We start from the raw sequence: 14,044 nt of genomic DNA, 5'->3' as shown, positions 1-14,044 counted from the left end.
TCCCAGTCTTCTATTCCATCTGTATTGAAGCAGCACAGTTTGTTGTCTGCAAGTGTCACCATTGTGACACCACCCTGTCACTGCACCAAGCTGGTGTCGCTCCATCTCCCCGGCCACCTCCCACTGCCCGCTGCAGGATGCTGAGAGCACCCGGCAGCGATCCCACCGCTCTCACCCCCACAGAGGTGCCGGCGGGCGCTGCGCGGTGCGTGGCCGGCGCCCGGCTGGCGTTTATCCTCTTAGCCACCCTGCCGGGATCCGGCACTAATTCACCCTTAAACACAGGATTGTCAGGAACTGGGAAGGGAAGAATCGGCGGATTATCCCCCCGGCGCTGGCGTTAAACACGGGGAGCGGCAGCTGCTGGATGAGGAGAGCTGGGGTGGTGTCTTGCCCTATATCCCATGGGGCACTGGCCCCGGGATCAGCATCGTCCCCCAGCAAGGGCTGCCGGGAGCCCAGACGTTTTGTGTCCCCTCAGCCAGCTCCAGGCTGGTTAGAGAAATAAATAATGGGGAATAAATACAGTGCCCCGCACAGAGCTGAGGGGTCAGCAGCAACCACTCAGCCCCATGGGATGGACCAACCATTCTCTTAGTGTTTCCCAGACCCAGAGGTTGGCAGAGGACTGGGACAGCCACGGTGACATCACAGAGGTCAAAGATCACGTTTAAGTGACCGGACTTTGCAGGAAGAGGTTTTATAATGAAACAAGCAATAATTTTCCCTGGCTCAATGAGAACAGTGATTACTGACCTTCTTGCTCACACTTGAAAGGCTTTCAGCCACAGGCCAGAGTGCAGAGGCTTCTCTGGGCCAAACCCATGTGCCCAGCTGCTGGAATGTTTTTGGGACTGCCTTGGAATCTCCCCAGAAATCACAGAAATAGCAATAACTCACTACCCATGGCACATAGAAACTCATTGCTCCTGTCCTCTGCTGAGCCTGGAACAATCCACAGTGCAGTGGCACTTGTGTTGTTCACAGGATTTGGTTGTCTTTCCCAGGTGGGATGGTTTTCCACATGCCAGCCAGATCTACCCACCACTGCTGCTGGGACCTGGGGGCCACACCAGCGAGGAGCCTGTGATCTGTACCACAGCTCACAGCATCTTCCACTGATAGACACAAGTTTAGCCAAGTTAAACTCTCACAAACCATCTTGGTTTAACTTTGCAAGTTCCACATGGACCTGCATGAGTGTTTCAGTTCCTTAGTTTTTTCACTTTATCCTCTTGATTAAAAAAAGTAGCAACCTCTCTTCCCTGCAAACCACAGTTTTCTTCACTACCATGAATACAGCCAGGCCAGAATAAAGGGGCTGGAAAACAGAAAATTTAACTGGAGTTGCCCATCAGAGGACAAACTATTGGCTGCCAAAGACAAGTCTGTGCCCTGTGTTTTCCTAAGGTGCCCTTTAAAACGAAGAAAACATTTGACCCACCTCTACAGGGAATATCTGCTATGCTCAGCCCTGAAAAGCAGCTGTCAGGGAACACCAAGGCAGTGGGAATTGCTCCCTCCTGGGGCTGACCATGGTCCCATGGAATGGAGCCACAGACCCTCCCTACTGACCCTGCCTGGGGACTGCTGCAGGGAGCATCTGCTCTCCAGTCCCCAGAGCAAACACGGAGTTTGGGAAGGGCTCGAGGGGCATCCCATGGCAGAGAGACAGGAGAAATGTAAAAGTGTCTTTTAATATAAATATAAATCCATCTGAAGTGCTGCGGGAGAGGACCGTGCCCCGCGAGGGATGCCCGGGAGGGAGGTGGGCGTGGCGGGGACCGGCCAGCACCCGAGGGGACCGAGCCGGCATCACCTGGCTACCCCGCGGGCGGGCCGGGCTACAGCCGGGGCAGCAGCAGCGGCAGGGCCAGCAGGGCCAGCAGGCGGGGGTGCAGGGGGGTGGCCGAGCCCCGCAGCGTGGCCTGGTTGGTCTCAGCGGCCGGCGAGCCCTGGGCGCTGGCCAGGCGTCCCCGGGCGCTGCACAGCTCCTGCAGGTTCCCCTGGAACTGGATCTTGCGGGACTCCTGGCGCAGCGACTCCCAGATGGTGGCCGCTTCCACGGGGCATCTCGACAGCACCTCGCTGGCGCAGGTGTGGAAATCATCCCAGGACCTGGGGAGGAGGGCAGGAGTCGGGGAACTGCTGGTGGCAGGTCACGCCGCCGTCCCAGCGGCTCCCCCAGGGACACTCACTTGCAGATGGTGTCCAGCTCCTGCGCCTCCTCGCCGCCCTCCTCCTGCTGCTGCTGCCGGACGCTCTGGGCCATGCTGTCCCCCAGGCTGATGAGGCAGCCGGCGAAGCCCTTGTAGATGGTGTCGCATTGTCCCGCCATGCTGACGGGCTCCTGGCTCGCGGCTGCGGGGCACAGAGACGAGAGACCGAGCTGAGCCCCCGCCGACCCCCGACAGCCCCCGCCTGCCCGGCTCAGGCGAGGAGGCGCGAGGGTATCACCGGGGGGAGGTGACACTGGGCTCTGAAATGTGGCGAGGGGCTTCCACATCTCCCTGGGCCTCTCTCATCCCCTCCCTGGGCACTCGTAGTGACCCTTCGCTCCTGGCCCGAAAGCCCGACGCCATGTGACGACCCCGCAGCGATGTTGCCATTCGCCGCAGGGCTCCTGCCAGCCCCGTCACCTCGGGCCTCCCGGGCTCTCCCCGGAGCCATCTGTCCCGGTCTTTATCCCCTGACAGCAAAGATTAATTTGTGACTACAACAGAAAAAAAAAAAAAAAAAAAGAAAAAGCTCAGCAAGCTGGAGTCCCTGCTCCGACTGCAGTGGGAGAGAGGGTGAAGGGGGAAAGGAAAGGGGAAGGGGGAAGGAGAAGGGGAAAGTGGGAAAGAGAAAGGGGAAGGGAAAGAAGGGGCAGGAGGAAGGGGAAGAGCAAAGGTAAAAGGAAAATGGAAAAGGGGGGGAAAGAAGAAAGGGAGAAGGGAGGGGAAAGGCGGGAAGAGGAAGGGCGAAGGGAAGGAGGAAGGGGAAAGGTGGATAGAAAAGGGGAAAGGAAAACAGGGAGGGCAAGTGGGAAAGGTGAAGGAGAGGAAAAGTACAAAAGGAAAAGGCACAAGTGCAACTCTGGCTGCTTCATTCTGAGAAGCCCCAGTTCCCTGCTCTGCTCCACAAACGATTCACCACTGGCACTGGCCAAACCCTGGTGCCGGCCACGGGACAATGGGTGACAGGGTGTGTTCACAAGGAACTGCGAGTGCATCCACGGCCGGCGGGAAGCCCAAAAATAGTTTGTGTGTGACCGGGTTACAGGGAAAACCTGCATGGTCTCCAGCTCTGCCCTGAGGGTCCTGCAGGCCAGAAGATGTGGGGTCCCTGTGCCAAGTAACAGGAGTTATGAGAGTTTTGGAAGTGCTATGGGTGTGCACCAGGAAGGTTTCTAATTGAGGACAGCCCTGTGGGGGACCCCTGTGGGAAGGTGACCCCAGAAGCAGCGGAGAGTTTCCCGGTGACTTCTGAGGTAGCCAGGATATCTCCAGGGAGCCGTGTGCCTTGCAGCTGGCACCCCATGCCACACCTCTGGAACAGGGCCCTGAACAAAGTGTTTGCGATGAGAACCCCTTTGAACACATCACCGAGGAAAGTCTCAGACTGATGCCAGACACGTGGCTCACAAATATTGGAGATATCAATAGAGAAAGTGGGATCCATTGCTCCTCTTTTGACCCAAGACAGGCAAGCGTGTCTCCCACCAGCACAGGGACACAGCGGCTGTCAGGGCCAGAAGATGCCTCCCCTCAGCCGGCTGGTCCCTGCTGCAGGCTGAGGTTTCATCTCCTGGGCTCCTCTAATGCCCGGCACAAGCCCTCCCCTCCGCTTAGCTCCCTCGGCGCGAGGCTGGGCAGGGCGAGCAAAGGAGAAACCAGGAGGGCAAATCACCTCCGCTGCTCCGCTGCAAAGCCATGGGGAGAAACCTGGCCCCGGCTCCGGCAGGGAGAAAGCCCAAGGGAAACGCACGGAGGAAGTTCCCAGGGCGCTGCAGAGCATCCCTGGCTCCCAACCGAGTGCCGACGCAGGCATCCTGCTCCTGGGGAAGGGTCGGAATCGCCCACCCTCTAAACCTAAAATCCACCAGAGGTTTGGTGGTCCCTGTCCTCCCCCCTCCGTGCAGCCGGACCAGGTTAACCCCAGGCTCCCCATCCCTTTTCAGGGCAGAGGTGTCACTGAGTACCGCTGTGCTCCGCATCCTCCTTCGGCTCACTGAGGAGTGGGAGTGGGGAGGAGACACGCTGGGGCCAGTGAGGTGCAGGACCTGCCGGATAAAAGCCCCCCAGCGATCAGGGTGCCCTCCGGCCCCGGTGAAGGAGGAGAGCAGGGAAAGCCAGCAGGTGCGTGGGGTGGCTGCCAAGGGCTGGAGAGCCAGAGCTCGGGAACTGTCCCCTCCTGAGCAGAGACACTCCGGAGAACGCTGTGAAGCCGCGTTCCTCCTTGCCCGGCATCGCAGGACACGGGACAAGGGTGGATGGATCGCTAAACCGTGGGGCAACCGTGTACCCCGCTCCCCGCAGCTACAGAGGGTCCGGGGGACGGCCGGGAGTCCCTCTCCCACCCGCCAGCCCCCCAGCCCCGGCAGGGAGAACCCGAGGGTGTCGGTCGCCCCGGAGTGGCCCCGCGGCACTCACCGAGGTGCAGGAGCAGCGGGCACACGACGCCCAGCAGCCGCCAGCAGCCGCCGCCCATGGTGCGGACCCCGCGCCGCCGCCGCCGAGTGCTCCGCGCCCGCCGCCGCCGGCAGCCCCGGCCCGCCGCCCGCCCCCGGCCCGCCCGGCACCGCCCCGGGACCGGCCCCCGGCACGCCCTGCCAGCCCCGCCGAGGGGCGGAGGAGCCCCCGAGGCTGGACCCCGGCCCTGGCAGCTCAAAGCAGAGAATGGTTGGGGTTGGACGGGACCGTAAAGACCATCTCGGTCCTACCCGGCACGGACACCTCCCACTAAGACCAGGTTGCTCCAAGCTCTGTGCAACCTGGCCTTGTGAACATTTTCCGGGATGGGGGATCCATGGCTTCTCTGGGCTACCTGTGCCAGTGACTCATTGCCCTTACGGGGAAGAATTTCTTCCTAATACTCAATCTGACTCTGCCTTCTGCCAGTGTGAAGCCATTCGCCCTTGTCCTGTCACTCCATGCTCTTGTCCAAAGTCCCTCTCCAGCTCTATTGGAACTCCTTTATGTATTGGAAGGTGCTCTATGGTCTTTCCAGAGCCTTCTCTTCTCCAGGAGGGTGGAGCAGCAGGAGACATTTTTGCTGAAAAGGGGGAATTAACATCCCCTTCCCACAGCCAGCAGCCCACCATCACCTCCTGGTTCTCCCAGGAAGCACAGACCACTATGCCCTGCTGGACTCACACAGGAAAGATTGAGCAGGCTCAGGAAAAAATCTGAGGAGAGCATCTTGACTCCTCACCTCAGGCTCTAGCCTGGAAAGCTTTTGATATCCTCAAAAGCTCCTCAGTCTTCCCTCCATGACACAACAGAAGAAGGTCTCCACTGTTTTTTTTCTCAAAAAATTTTTTATTGAATTGTTCTTAATGTTATTTCCAAAAAAACCCAAAAAACAAAAAACAAACAACAAAACCCCCCAGAACTTCAAAATTTAGATAAAAAGAAAAACCTTGGTGAAAAATCAAAACTAATGTCTGAAACATGGACATGCTCTGATGCACAACAGAACTGGTGGCCCCCCGGGGCTCTTGCAGTTTGCTGCAGCCTCAGCACCCTGACCCAGAGCCCCTTCCCCAGGGCACTCCAGAGGCATCACCACCCCCTGCCCAACCCTGCCTCACTGCATCAGGTGGGCTGGGCACCCCACTGTGGATCTGGAATTAACAAACCTCAGAGTAACTAACTAATTAACGAATTTTAACTAACCCCTCCCGCTCAGCTGACCTCCTCCCTGTGCCTCTAGCCCACCAGGGAGGAGGAGTTTGAGCCCTTCACTAAGGTGTGGGTACAGGTTTGTGGTCAGCGAGGAGTGTGTGGCCCCGACAGCCCCTGTGCTCGGGCTCAGCACACACCTCCCCTCTCCCTTGCTGATGGCAGCAGATCCAAACTTTGAAAGGGGTAAGAAATCCATTGGCTTCTGCTGCGTGAGACATGGACTGCCAGCCAGCCTTGGGGACGGATGGGCAGGTGAAGAAGAGATTTAACTCTCAAAAAAGAGGCTATTTAGGAAAAATAAGCCAAGTGAATGTTCAGTGACTATTTGGAACTATACACAGATGGCGTTCGCCTTAGAGACATCACACACGTGTTGATAGATTTTCTGGCAAGAGCTCTCATCACCAGTCAGACGCCGTCAGTAACTACGGATCTGCTGGGTGGGCTTTGGTGGAGCAGCCCAGCAGACAGCCAGGTCCTCCTAGGTCATGCCAGGGGTGACCAGGCCCTGCAGCATGATCATGAGGCGACGCGCAGGTTTGCTCAGAGGGTTGTGGGGTTCCGCCTGGAGGAACTGGAAGAGCTTTTGCCGCACCTGGTTCATGACTGACCCCATGTGGTCTCGGGTGATGGGGTCACTTTGGTCCAGGTGCATCACTGCATCCTCCAAGTAGCTGAAGGAGAGAGAGCAAGGTTAGGACAAAACCCAGTGTGCAATCCCAATCTGACTCAGTTCATGTTAGCACTGAAGATGTACAGTTTTGCTCCCCACTCCACCCAAACTCTGCAGTATGTTCAGTTGTCAGGAAATAAATGTTCCGGACTCACAGCAGAGTCTACCTATCCCTTCCACAACATGTGAGGGCAACCTACAGCTCCCAGCCTGCCCCACAACCTGGCTGCTGGAACTAAGGCAGGTGCAACAGCCAGTGAGAACTCCCCATGGTGCTGGGGGTGACTTTCAGCAGATATTTTCTTAAATGCCTTAAAGCAGAATTAGTCACTCATTAGACAGTAAAACCCCTCAGCAGTGAGGCTCAGTTTGTGTAGCATTACATCTAAGATCCATCCATGAAGGGGTGGGAAAAGATGAAGACTTTTACCAACAAGACACTCTGAAGTCCAGATGAGCCATCAGCTTTCAAACCACAGCCTGAGTAAGGCAATGTGCTCACTGTGGGTTTTCAGTAACAATCCAGTTTAAACTTCACAGCAGCAGCTTTAACCCCAATTACCAGCTTGACTGTAACTTGAAGTTCTTATCAGTTTTTCTAGCTTGCTTTATTCCTATTGAGTTGAGTTAAAAACTCGATTTAAGTAATTTTTCCATACAAGCCATAGTCCAAACCTGTATCTCAACAATTTAGCTTTTAAGAGCAGATAGCAAGGTTTTGACTCACACACTAAAAATGTTCATGGCAAGTGTCAGCACAGTCACTATTTTGTCACACAAGCTTTGCTTGGAACATCCACCAGAAATTATTCCAGTAGCTCCTGCTGCAACCTCCCACTGAGCCTTTCTGACAGTCACGACAACAAACTGCCGACACAAAGTCCAGTGATGGATTAAGAGTTGAGGACAGAGCAAACTTGCCCTGGATATTTTACTATCCAAGGAACATGGCACTATCCCTCCTTTTGCCTCCACAGGGAAATAATTCCTTGGGGAAAGTGGATCGCTGCACAGACTGCAAATATTTACAGGCTACAATCCCAGAGGTACCAGCACCCACCACTGGGTACTCCTTCCACTACTACCTCAGGGCAGCAAAGCTTTCCACGGCAATGCTGATGTATTTTTCCTAGTTAATACTGACTGTAAACACACCAGTAACAGGCTACAGAAGCTCCAACTTTTGTTGAAGCACCACCTTCCGCTTCCAGGCAGTGAATTTAAAGCCAGTGCCAGGAACAGGACTCAGTTCTCTGGTCATACTCACTTCAGCTTCAGTTCTGTCCGAGTGCCCAGATCTGAGGAGAGTTGCTGAATGAGGGAGAGCAGCACCGGCTGGGACAGTGGGCATGGATGCTGTCCAAATACTTGCTGAGTATCCACAGTCTCACAGACATACAGAACCAGGTTGAGATCAGCTGCTGTTAGAGCCTGCAAGGAAGACACAGCTAGAAATGCACAAGAACCAACAGGTGAGGGACAAGGGACAGAGTGACAGCCCTGGGGCGCTCAATGGCTTGCAGCCTCCTCTGGGAGCAAAACTCTCTGCACCTCTGCTGTACAGGCCAGCAGGACCATCTTTAGGCTCTTACTCTATGCTCTGAGGACACCTGTGTCTGTTCCAAGCTGAACAGAGCACAACCAGACAGAGAGGAGCAGGTTACTGTCAGCAGCATGGTGCAGAGCCATGCTGCAGCCCCTGTCAGCCCACTGGCACAGCAGTGCTATCGTTACCAGAAGAGTTTGTCTGCAACAGCTCAAACAGATCTGCCTACATGTTCAAAGTCAAAGGCAAGGTCAGGCCCCAGCTGGTAGATCTGCCCAGAGAGGCTTATGAAGCTGCTGCTCTTCAGGAGTTGCACCACGTGTCACTGCTGATGGCAAAATACGCTGGTTTACTGGAGCACTGACACCACTGACACTGTCCTGACAGGACATAGGCAGGGATGAAGGAACTTAACTGCTACCAAATCATGGAACCTGCATGGCTGTGGCTACACCTGCATGAGAGCAACTCAACCCTCAAGCACTCCACTGCTACAGGTCTTTTCAGTCAACGCCCGTGTAAGCTGTTGTGGGATTATGCACCCACCTCAAGGAGCCCTTTTTCCTTTTCCATCCCCAACGAACAGTGAATGACTACCAGGAAAATTGGGTACCTGCTGGAAAGCTTGGTTGAGGTGTCCCTGCTGGAGCAGCTGAAGGATGTGAGTCTGCTGGGACTGGAAATCCATGTGAGTAGAGGGGATGGGTGTCCCGGCTGCTGAGCGCATGGCCTGGACAATGCTCGAGGTGACAGCTGCTTGCTGCTCCTTCATAGCCAGGCTCACTTCTCCTTTAATGACTCTCTGCACCTGGGCCAAAATAGACTCCTGCATGCTGAAAAAAACAAAACAGAACCCATGGGCATCTCTGAGAATGAAGAGCTAAGGGATAACACTGCACAAAGCTTATACCAGCGAGAAAGCACAGGCTGGTTTGCTTATTGTAGTGTGGCTCCCAAAGGGTTCGTACAAATAGATCTGAGGCACAGGCAACTCTCTGGCCAACACCACAATGTCCCAGGGTGCCCTTGGAAGATGCTAGGATTCTATGCAGGAAAGTGACATTTCAGGGAACTAAGTCTCTCATTAAATAATGTTTTAAATCTTTAATGTCTCTGGCTTACAAGCAAGGCGACTAAGCTGTGGGGTTATCCCCGAACAGGGCCAGCTTCCTACATGAGATCTGTCAGATGCAGTTTCTCGTGTGCAGATAACACCTTTAGAATGAGAACTCACTTACACTGTGCCTGTGACTTCTCCACAGAAGAGCAGTTCACAGCGCAGACTCTGCTGCTGCGTGTGACACCTTTTCCCCCCAAGGGCTGCATTCTTCCCCCTTACAAAGCATCAAACCTGCTCTACTGCAGGTAGGAAAGCAGGACGTCCCTGGGAACAAGCACAGCCCATGCAACAAGACCAGGATTTAGTCTGGTGGCCTTCCTGGCAACTCTGGCCTGCACTGAAGACCCCAGTGTGCTCTGACGTATGTTCTAGTGGCTTAAAATAGACAGGGTTGTTCTGCCCCACAGGTGACCACCAGCCAATCCCAATGCCTGGCAATCTGCTACTGCCTCATGGCGTGAAAGGAGGCACTGCTGGGATCCCATCCTGAAAGCAGGAGGGCAAAGCATGAACTGCTGCAGAGCAGCTGCGGGGAGAGAGAACAGCCTGCAGAAACTGTATGCCTGAGGACATGGTGTAAAGAAAGCCTTCGAAAAACTCTGAAATCATCTTCAGGAAGTGCTCAGATTTGAGTGTGCTTAGGAGTGCCTTAGATCCTTCTGTTCTTCATTTTGCAATGGGACTTGAGGAAAAGCAGGCCCTGAGCTTCCCAGAGAGCTGGGAAACCTTCCGTGGGCAACAGCTACCAGCCCACGTGCTTTGCCGTATGTGCAGGGCCAACAAGCAGCCCTACAGCACTCCTGCCTTGTTTCCACAACTAAGCAGGCAGAGGTGCTTGTGACACACGCATGCACCTCTCAGTGACATCTCTTTCCACAAGCCCAGCTGCCAACTTACTTGCCCACGATGATGTGCAGCTGGTGCTGCACCTCAGCATGGACACTGGCCGCGATGGTGGACGCCAGCTGCTCCGTGGTGCTCTGGAAGGTGCTGATGAGCTGCCGCAGCTGGTTCAGCAGAGGGTCCCGCACCTCCTGCTCTCGTACCTTCTTGTTCTTCAAGTGAGCCTCGAGCTGCTGGATATCTGCAACGTGCAGAGAGGGAGATGTTTGTGCCATCTGTACCCGTGGAGAGGATCAGGGCAGAAATCCAGCTGCCAGGCTCTACATGTTCTCCAGCAGAATCAACTGCTGAGCCCATGTATGAGCACAGGACAGAGTAGAAGCACAACCCTTGCTCTGGGCTGCATTATATTAAACTGGAAACCCAGCTTCCACTCTCCCCATCACACAGAATCCCATAACACAGCAACAAACACACCAGTTCTCCAACAACAGACTTCTAACGGCACTCCTTGTTCAGGGGAGATTAGGGCAGGAATGAGGGTGTTTTACTTGATACATAGCGTGATTTGTGATCTGCGTTAGTTCAGTGCTAATGAAGGAAGAGGGGAACATTTCTGACAAAAAAGAAATCATGTCTGCAGAGATTTAAAACCTGTATTTTAAAATATCATGAACTAGCTTGATCAAAAGGGAGAAGAATGTAAGCTCTCATATTTGTGGGGGACTTGTGACGAAGAGGAAAGGTGCAAAATAAACAGCAGCTGGAAACACCCTGAAGATCTATGGCCAACAGAAGTTACTGTGCTAGCACTGGCCACATGCAGGCCCTCTCAGAAACCAGCTCTGCAGAACAATACGTGTCCAGCCAAGGATCTGCATCCCAAGCCTGAGAACAGGAATGATCTTCCCTTGTGCATCAGTATACAGTTTTCCTTACTTAAGGGTATGCTCTATTTGAGCCTGAATATGTCTATACTGTTCAGCCACTATTTAACCTCTGGTCATCGTGGTACTCTTCTCTAAACTTTCTCCAATCCATCTCTCAATCATCTGAGAGGAGAGCCTAGCTGCAGGACTGCTGCCCTCTCCATTCATCATCTTGCTAACACCAGGATGGGGTAATACTAGAGCTGGGCTTTCCTGCTCAATAGATGAAATCACAGATTCCCAGAACATAGCTGAGTGTTTTGCTGTGTGGGCTACCAAGACCAGAGGTGAATCCCTACTCTTACAGCACCACCCACAAAAACCTCCCCCTTCTGCTTTCCAAATATGAAACAGAACACATGGATGGTCTTAGGAGGTTAAACAGTCACCAGTGAAACTCTGAAAGGCAAAAACATAAGGCCAATGTATTGTCAGCCACTAATGCAGATAGTGCAGAGAGGACTTGAAGGAGAAAACCTACTCACATTCCTGTGTGCCCTGCTTGAAGGTGTCATTGATTTGCTGGAACATGGACTGGCAGCTCTTCTCGAAGGCTGGCAGCACAACGCTCTGGAAGGCCTCCCTGTAGGCTGACTGGATGGGTCCCTGCAGGGTGTCAGCTGTTGCCCTCACAACACTGTCTGTAAGGTTCTTACAAGCACACACAGAAGATTCCAGAAAATTAACAACAGCCTGCTCCAGGACTAAGAATAAGAGCAAACACTAGGTCCCTGCAACATACCCACACCAGGTAAGGATAGCTCAGTGTCCAAAAGGTGCCCCCTCAGCTCTTCCCACTGGCCTGGCTGCACTATGATTCCAGCAGGCAGAACATCTGCTTGCTGAGGGGCTGCCCAAAACCAGCACCACTTCTCTGTAGTTCTGCTGTACAGCAAGGGAAGGTGGCCCAGTCAGGCACAGCTCCTTTGCCCTTCTCCTTCCTTCCCAAAAAACCATCTCTCCCTGCCAAGGTAAGTAAGCAGCTTGTGCTCCCTAAATAACATAGATATGGAGAACAGAATGGAGCCAGTCAAACTTTCAGCACTTGACTAATTGAGTTGGCCCTAAAAGTCACTGCTGTGGTGAGAACCTCTACTCTAGTAGAAAATTAACAACTTGGTAAATGAAAAAAAGTGTTAATGAGGCAAAGTGGGCAAGGGAGCATACAAAGAGCTTGTTCTCTAATGAGACCATGAAACAGCTTTGACCACTGGGAGCTAAACTGGCATTACCTAGAGGCAGAGGTGAGGGGGAAAGGTGTAAGAAGTTGCTCCCAGGCACGTGACACAAGTCAGTCTCTCTAGGAAAAGCTACTCTGGTTCTCCTTACCTTTGACTTCACTAGCTTGGTGATATTCTCTTTCAGTGTCCCCTCCACAGCAGTGAGCTTGGCAGCAATAGTGTTACTGAGCTGGCTGACAGTAGGGTCCATGCTCTTGGAAATGCCTAGGCATAACAAAAACAGGACAAAATTGCAGCTTTAACCCTGAAGTCACACTTCAAAACACAAAAAAGAAAATGGAATCAAATTATTCTTGGGTACCACACAGCAAGGGACAACGATCACAAACTTTGCTTGGGGAGCTAAGGTTGGACATTGGGAGAAAGTTTTTGCTGGAAGGTGGTACAGCTCTGAAAGTCACCAGAAGTTGTGGAACCTCCAGCCTCGAAGTCACAGCTGACCTGATCTAGAACAGCAGGCAACCCTGCCTCAGGCAGCTACTGGGTGCAGGCTTTCCCACCAGTTTTTGGAATTTCCTTACATGCATGGTGCCAGTGCATCGAGAAAGAGAAAAGACAAGTTCAAACTTGCTCCAGCCAAACTCTTCACTTCCAAACTCATCAACCTCTTTCACCTTCCTCCACTGAACACTCTGGAGGTTTTACAGATGATAACGGAAGGTCAGACCTCACTCTCTGGAAAAGCATTCCCTCTGGGAGCCTCATACTGCTTCCAAACCACAGCCCCTCTTCTCAGGTTACAGGGGAGCCCAAAGCAGCCTGCTCTGTGGTGATTGTTGCTCACACAACCAACTCCTGCTTCACACAGTGCTAGCACTTTGGCAGTGTGCTTCCAATCCCTATGGAGCTACCTGTAGGGATCCACCTCCCAGACTCAGGCAGCCACACTCACACTGGGGCACTGTCTTCTTCATCTCCTCCCGAATGGTCCTCTCCAGACGGTTACACACAGCTGTGGACAGGGACTGGGAGAGCTGCTGGGACAGGTGCTCCTGGAGCTGCCCATTGCGCTGCTGCCCTTCTGTCAGCACCCGGTCCAGTCTTCTCTCTAGTGAGAATTCACGTTAAGGAGCACAAACAACGGATTTCCTGTCTACTCACAACGTTCCTATCCACAAAGATGCACAACAGCCTCACCTCCAGAGGCTCAGTGAGAGCTGCTGTGCTCCTGTAAACAGGGTGCTCTCAAACAAATGATCAGGGTAAGAGAAGAGCTTTGGAAGGAACAATAGGAAAGTCAAACAGCTAAAAGAAGTTGGACAGTACTGTTTTCTACATATTGTGGTTAACTTGGCTGCCCCATAGGCAGCTCAGCCCCAGACAGACCCTCACTCACTCCTCTGCAGCAGGATGGGGGAGAGAACAGGCAGAGTAAAAGTGAGAAAGCTCACTGGTTGAGGTAAAGACAGTTTAAGAGGTAAAACAAAAGCTGCACATGCCAGCCAAACAAAATAAGTAATTAATTTACTACTTCCCATCGGTGAGCAGGTGTTCAGCCATTCCCAGGAAAGCAGGGCTCCCTCACACCTAACTGTGGCTGGGGAAGACAAACACCATCACTCCAAGTGTCCCCTCTTCCTCCTCCTTTCCCCCAGCCTTTAATGCTGAGCACAGCATCATACAGTGTAGGGCATCCCTTTGGTCACTGGAGGTCAGCTGTCCTGGCTGTGTCTCCTCCCAACTTTTGCCCACCCCCAGCCTCTGGCAGGTGGAGCAGCATGAGAAACAGAGAACGCCTTGACAGGGCATAGAAGCAGCAAAAACATCAGTGTTTTATCAGCATTGTTTTGGTCAAAAATCCAAA

The 14,044-nt window shown here is 53.5% G+C and overlaps 2 protein-coding genes across 3 annotated transcripts in view; both read right to left on the bottom strand.

The window, feature by feature from the left end:
- Positions 1–1,678: 1,678 nt before the first annotated feature.
- On the bottom strand, positions 1,679–4,752 carry NRN1L (neuritin 1 like). Of its 2 annotated transcripts, none has more exons than XM_085071581.1 (3): positions 4,635–4,752; positions 2,199–2,361; positions 1,679–2,118 (listed from the first exon to the last, which is right to left on the bottom strand). In XM_085071581.1, the coding sequence occupies exons 1-3, from the start codon at positions 4,690–4,692 to the stop codon at positions 1,845–1,847; spliced, it is 495 nt and encodes a 164-aa protein (XP_084927707.1). In that variant the 5' UTR covers positions 4,693–4,752; the 3' UTR covers positions 1,679–1,844. The 2 variants fall into 2 exon arrangements, with proteins under 2 accessions (XP_084927707.1, XP_084927708.1); XM_085071582.1 differs by lacking the exon at positions 4,635–4,752 and adding an exon at positions 2,640–4,432.
- A 749-nt stretch (positions 4,753–5,501) lies between these two features.
- The window catches only part of EDC4 (enhancer of mRNA decapping 4), a 31,986-nt gene continuing 23,443 nt past the window's right edge, over positions 5,502–14,044 (bottom strand). Inside the window, exons 23-29 of the mRNA XM_085071576.1 lie at positions 13,133–13,288; positions 12,329–12,444; positions 11,485–11,650; positions 10,125–10,311; positions 8,721–8,940; positions 7,829–7,992; positions 5,502–6,562 (exon numbers count right to left, since the gene is read on the bottom strand). Coding sequence (XP_084927702.1) covers positions 6,370–6,562; positions 7,829–7,992; positions 8,721–8,940; positions 10,125–10,311; positions 11,485–11,650; positions 12,329–12,444; positions 13,133–13,288 — 1,202 coding nt within the window. The 3' untranslated portion in view covers positions 5,502–6,369. The remainder of the gene's footprint in view (positions 6,563–7,828; positions 7,993–8,720; positions 8,941–10,124; positions 10,312–11,484; positions 11,651–12,328; positions 12,445–13,132; positions 13,289–14,044) is intronic.

The sequence above is a fragment of the Lichenostomus cassidix genome, chromosome 11 (genome assembly GCF_008360975.1).
Source record: "Lichenostomus cassidix isolate B80296 chromosome 11, HeHo_3.0, whole genome shotgun sequence".
NCBI classification, from domain to species: Eukaryota; Metazoa; Chordata; class Aves; order Passeriformes; family Meliphagidae; genus Lichenostomus; species Lichenostomus cassidix.
The sequence above is the reverse complement of the archived record's forward strand: the minus strand, read 5'-3'. Positions and strand labels throughout refer to the sequence as shown.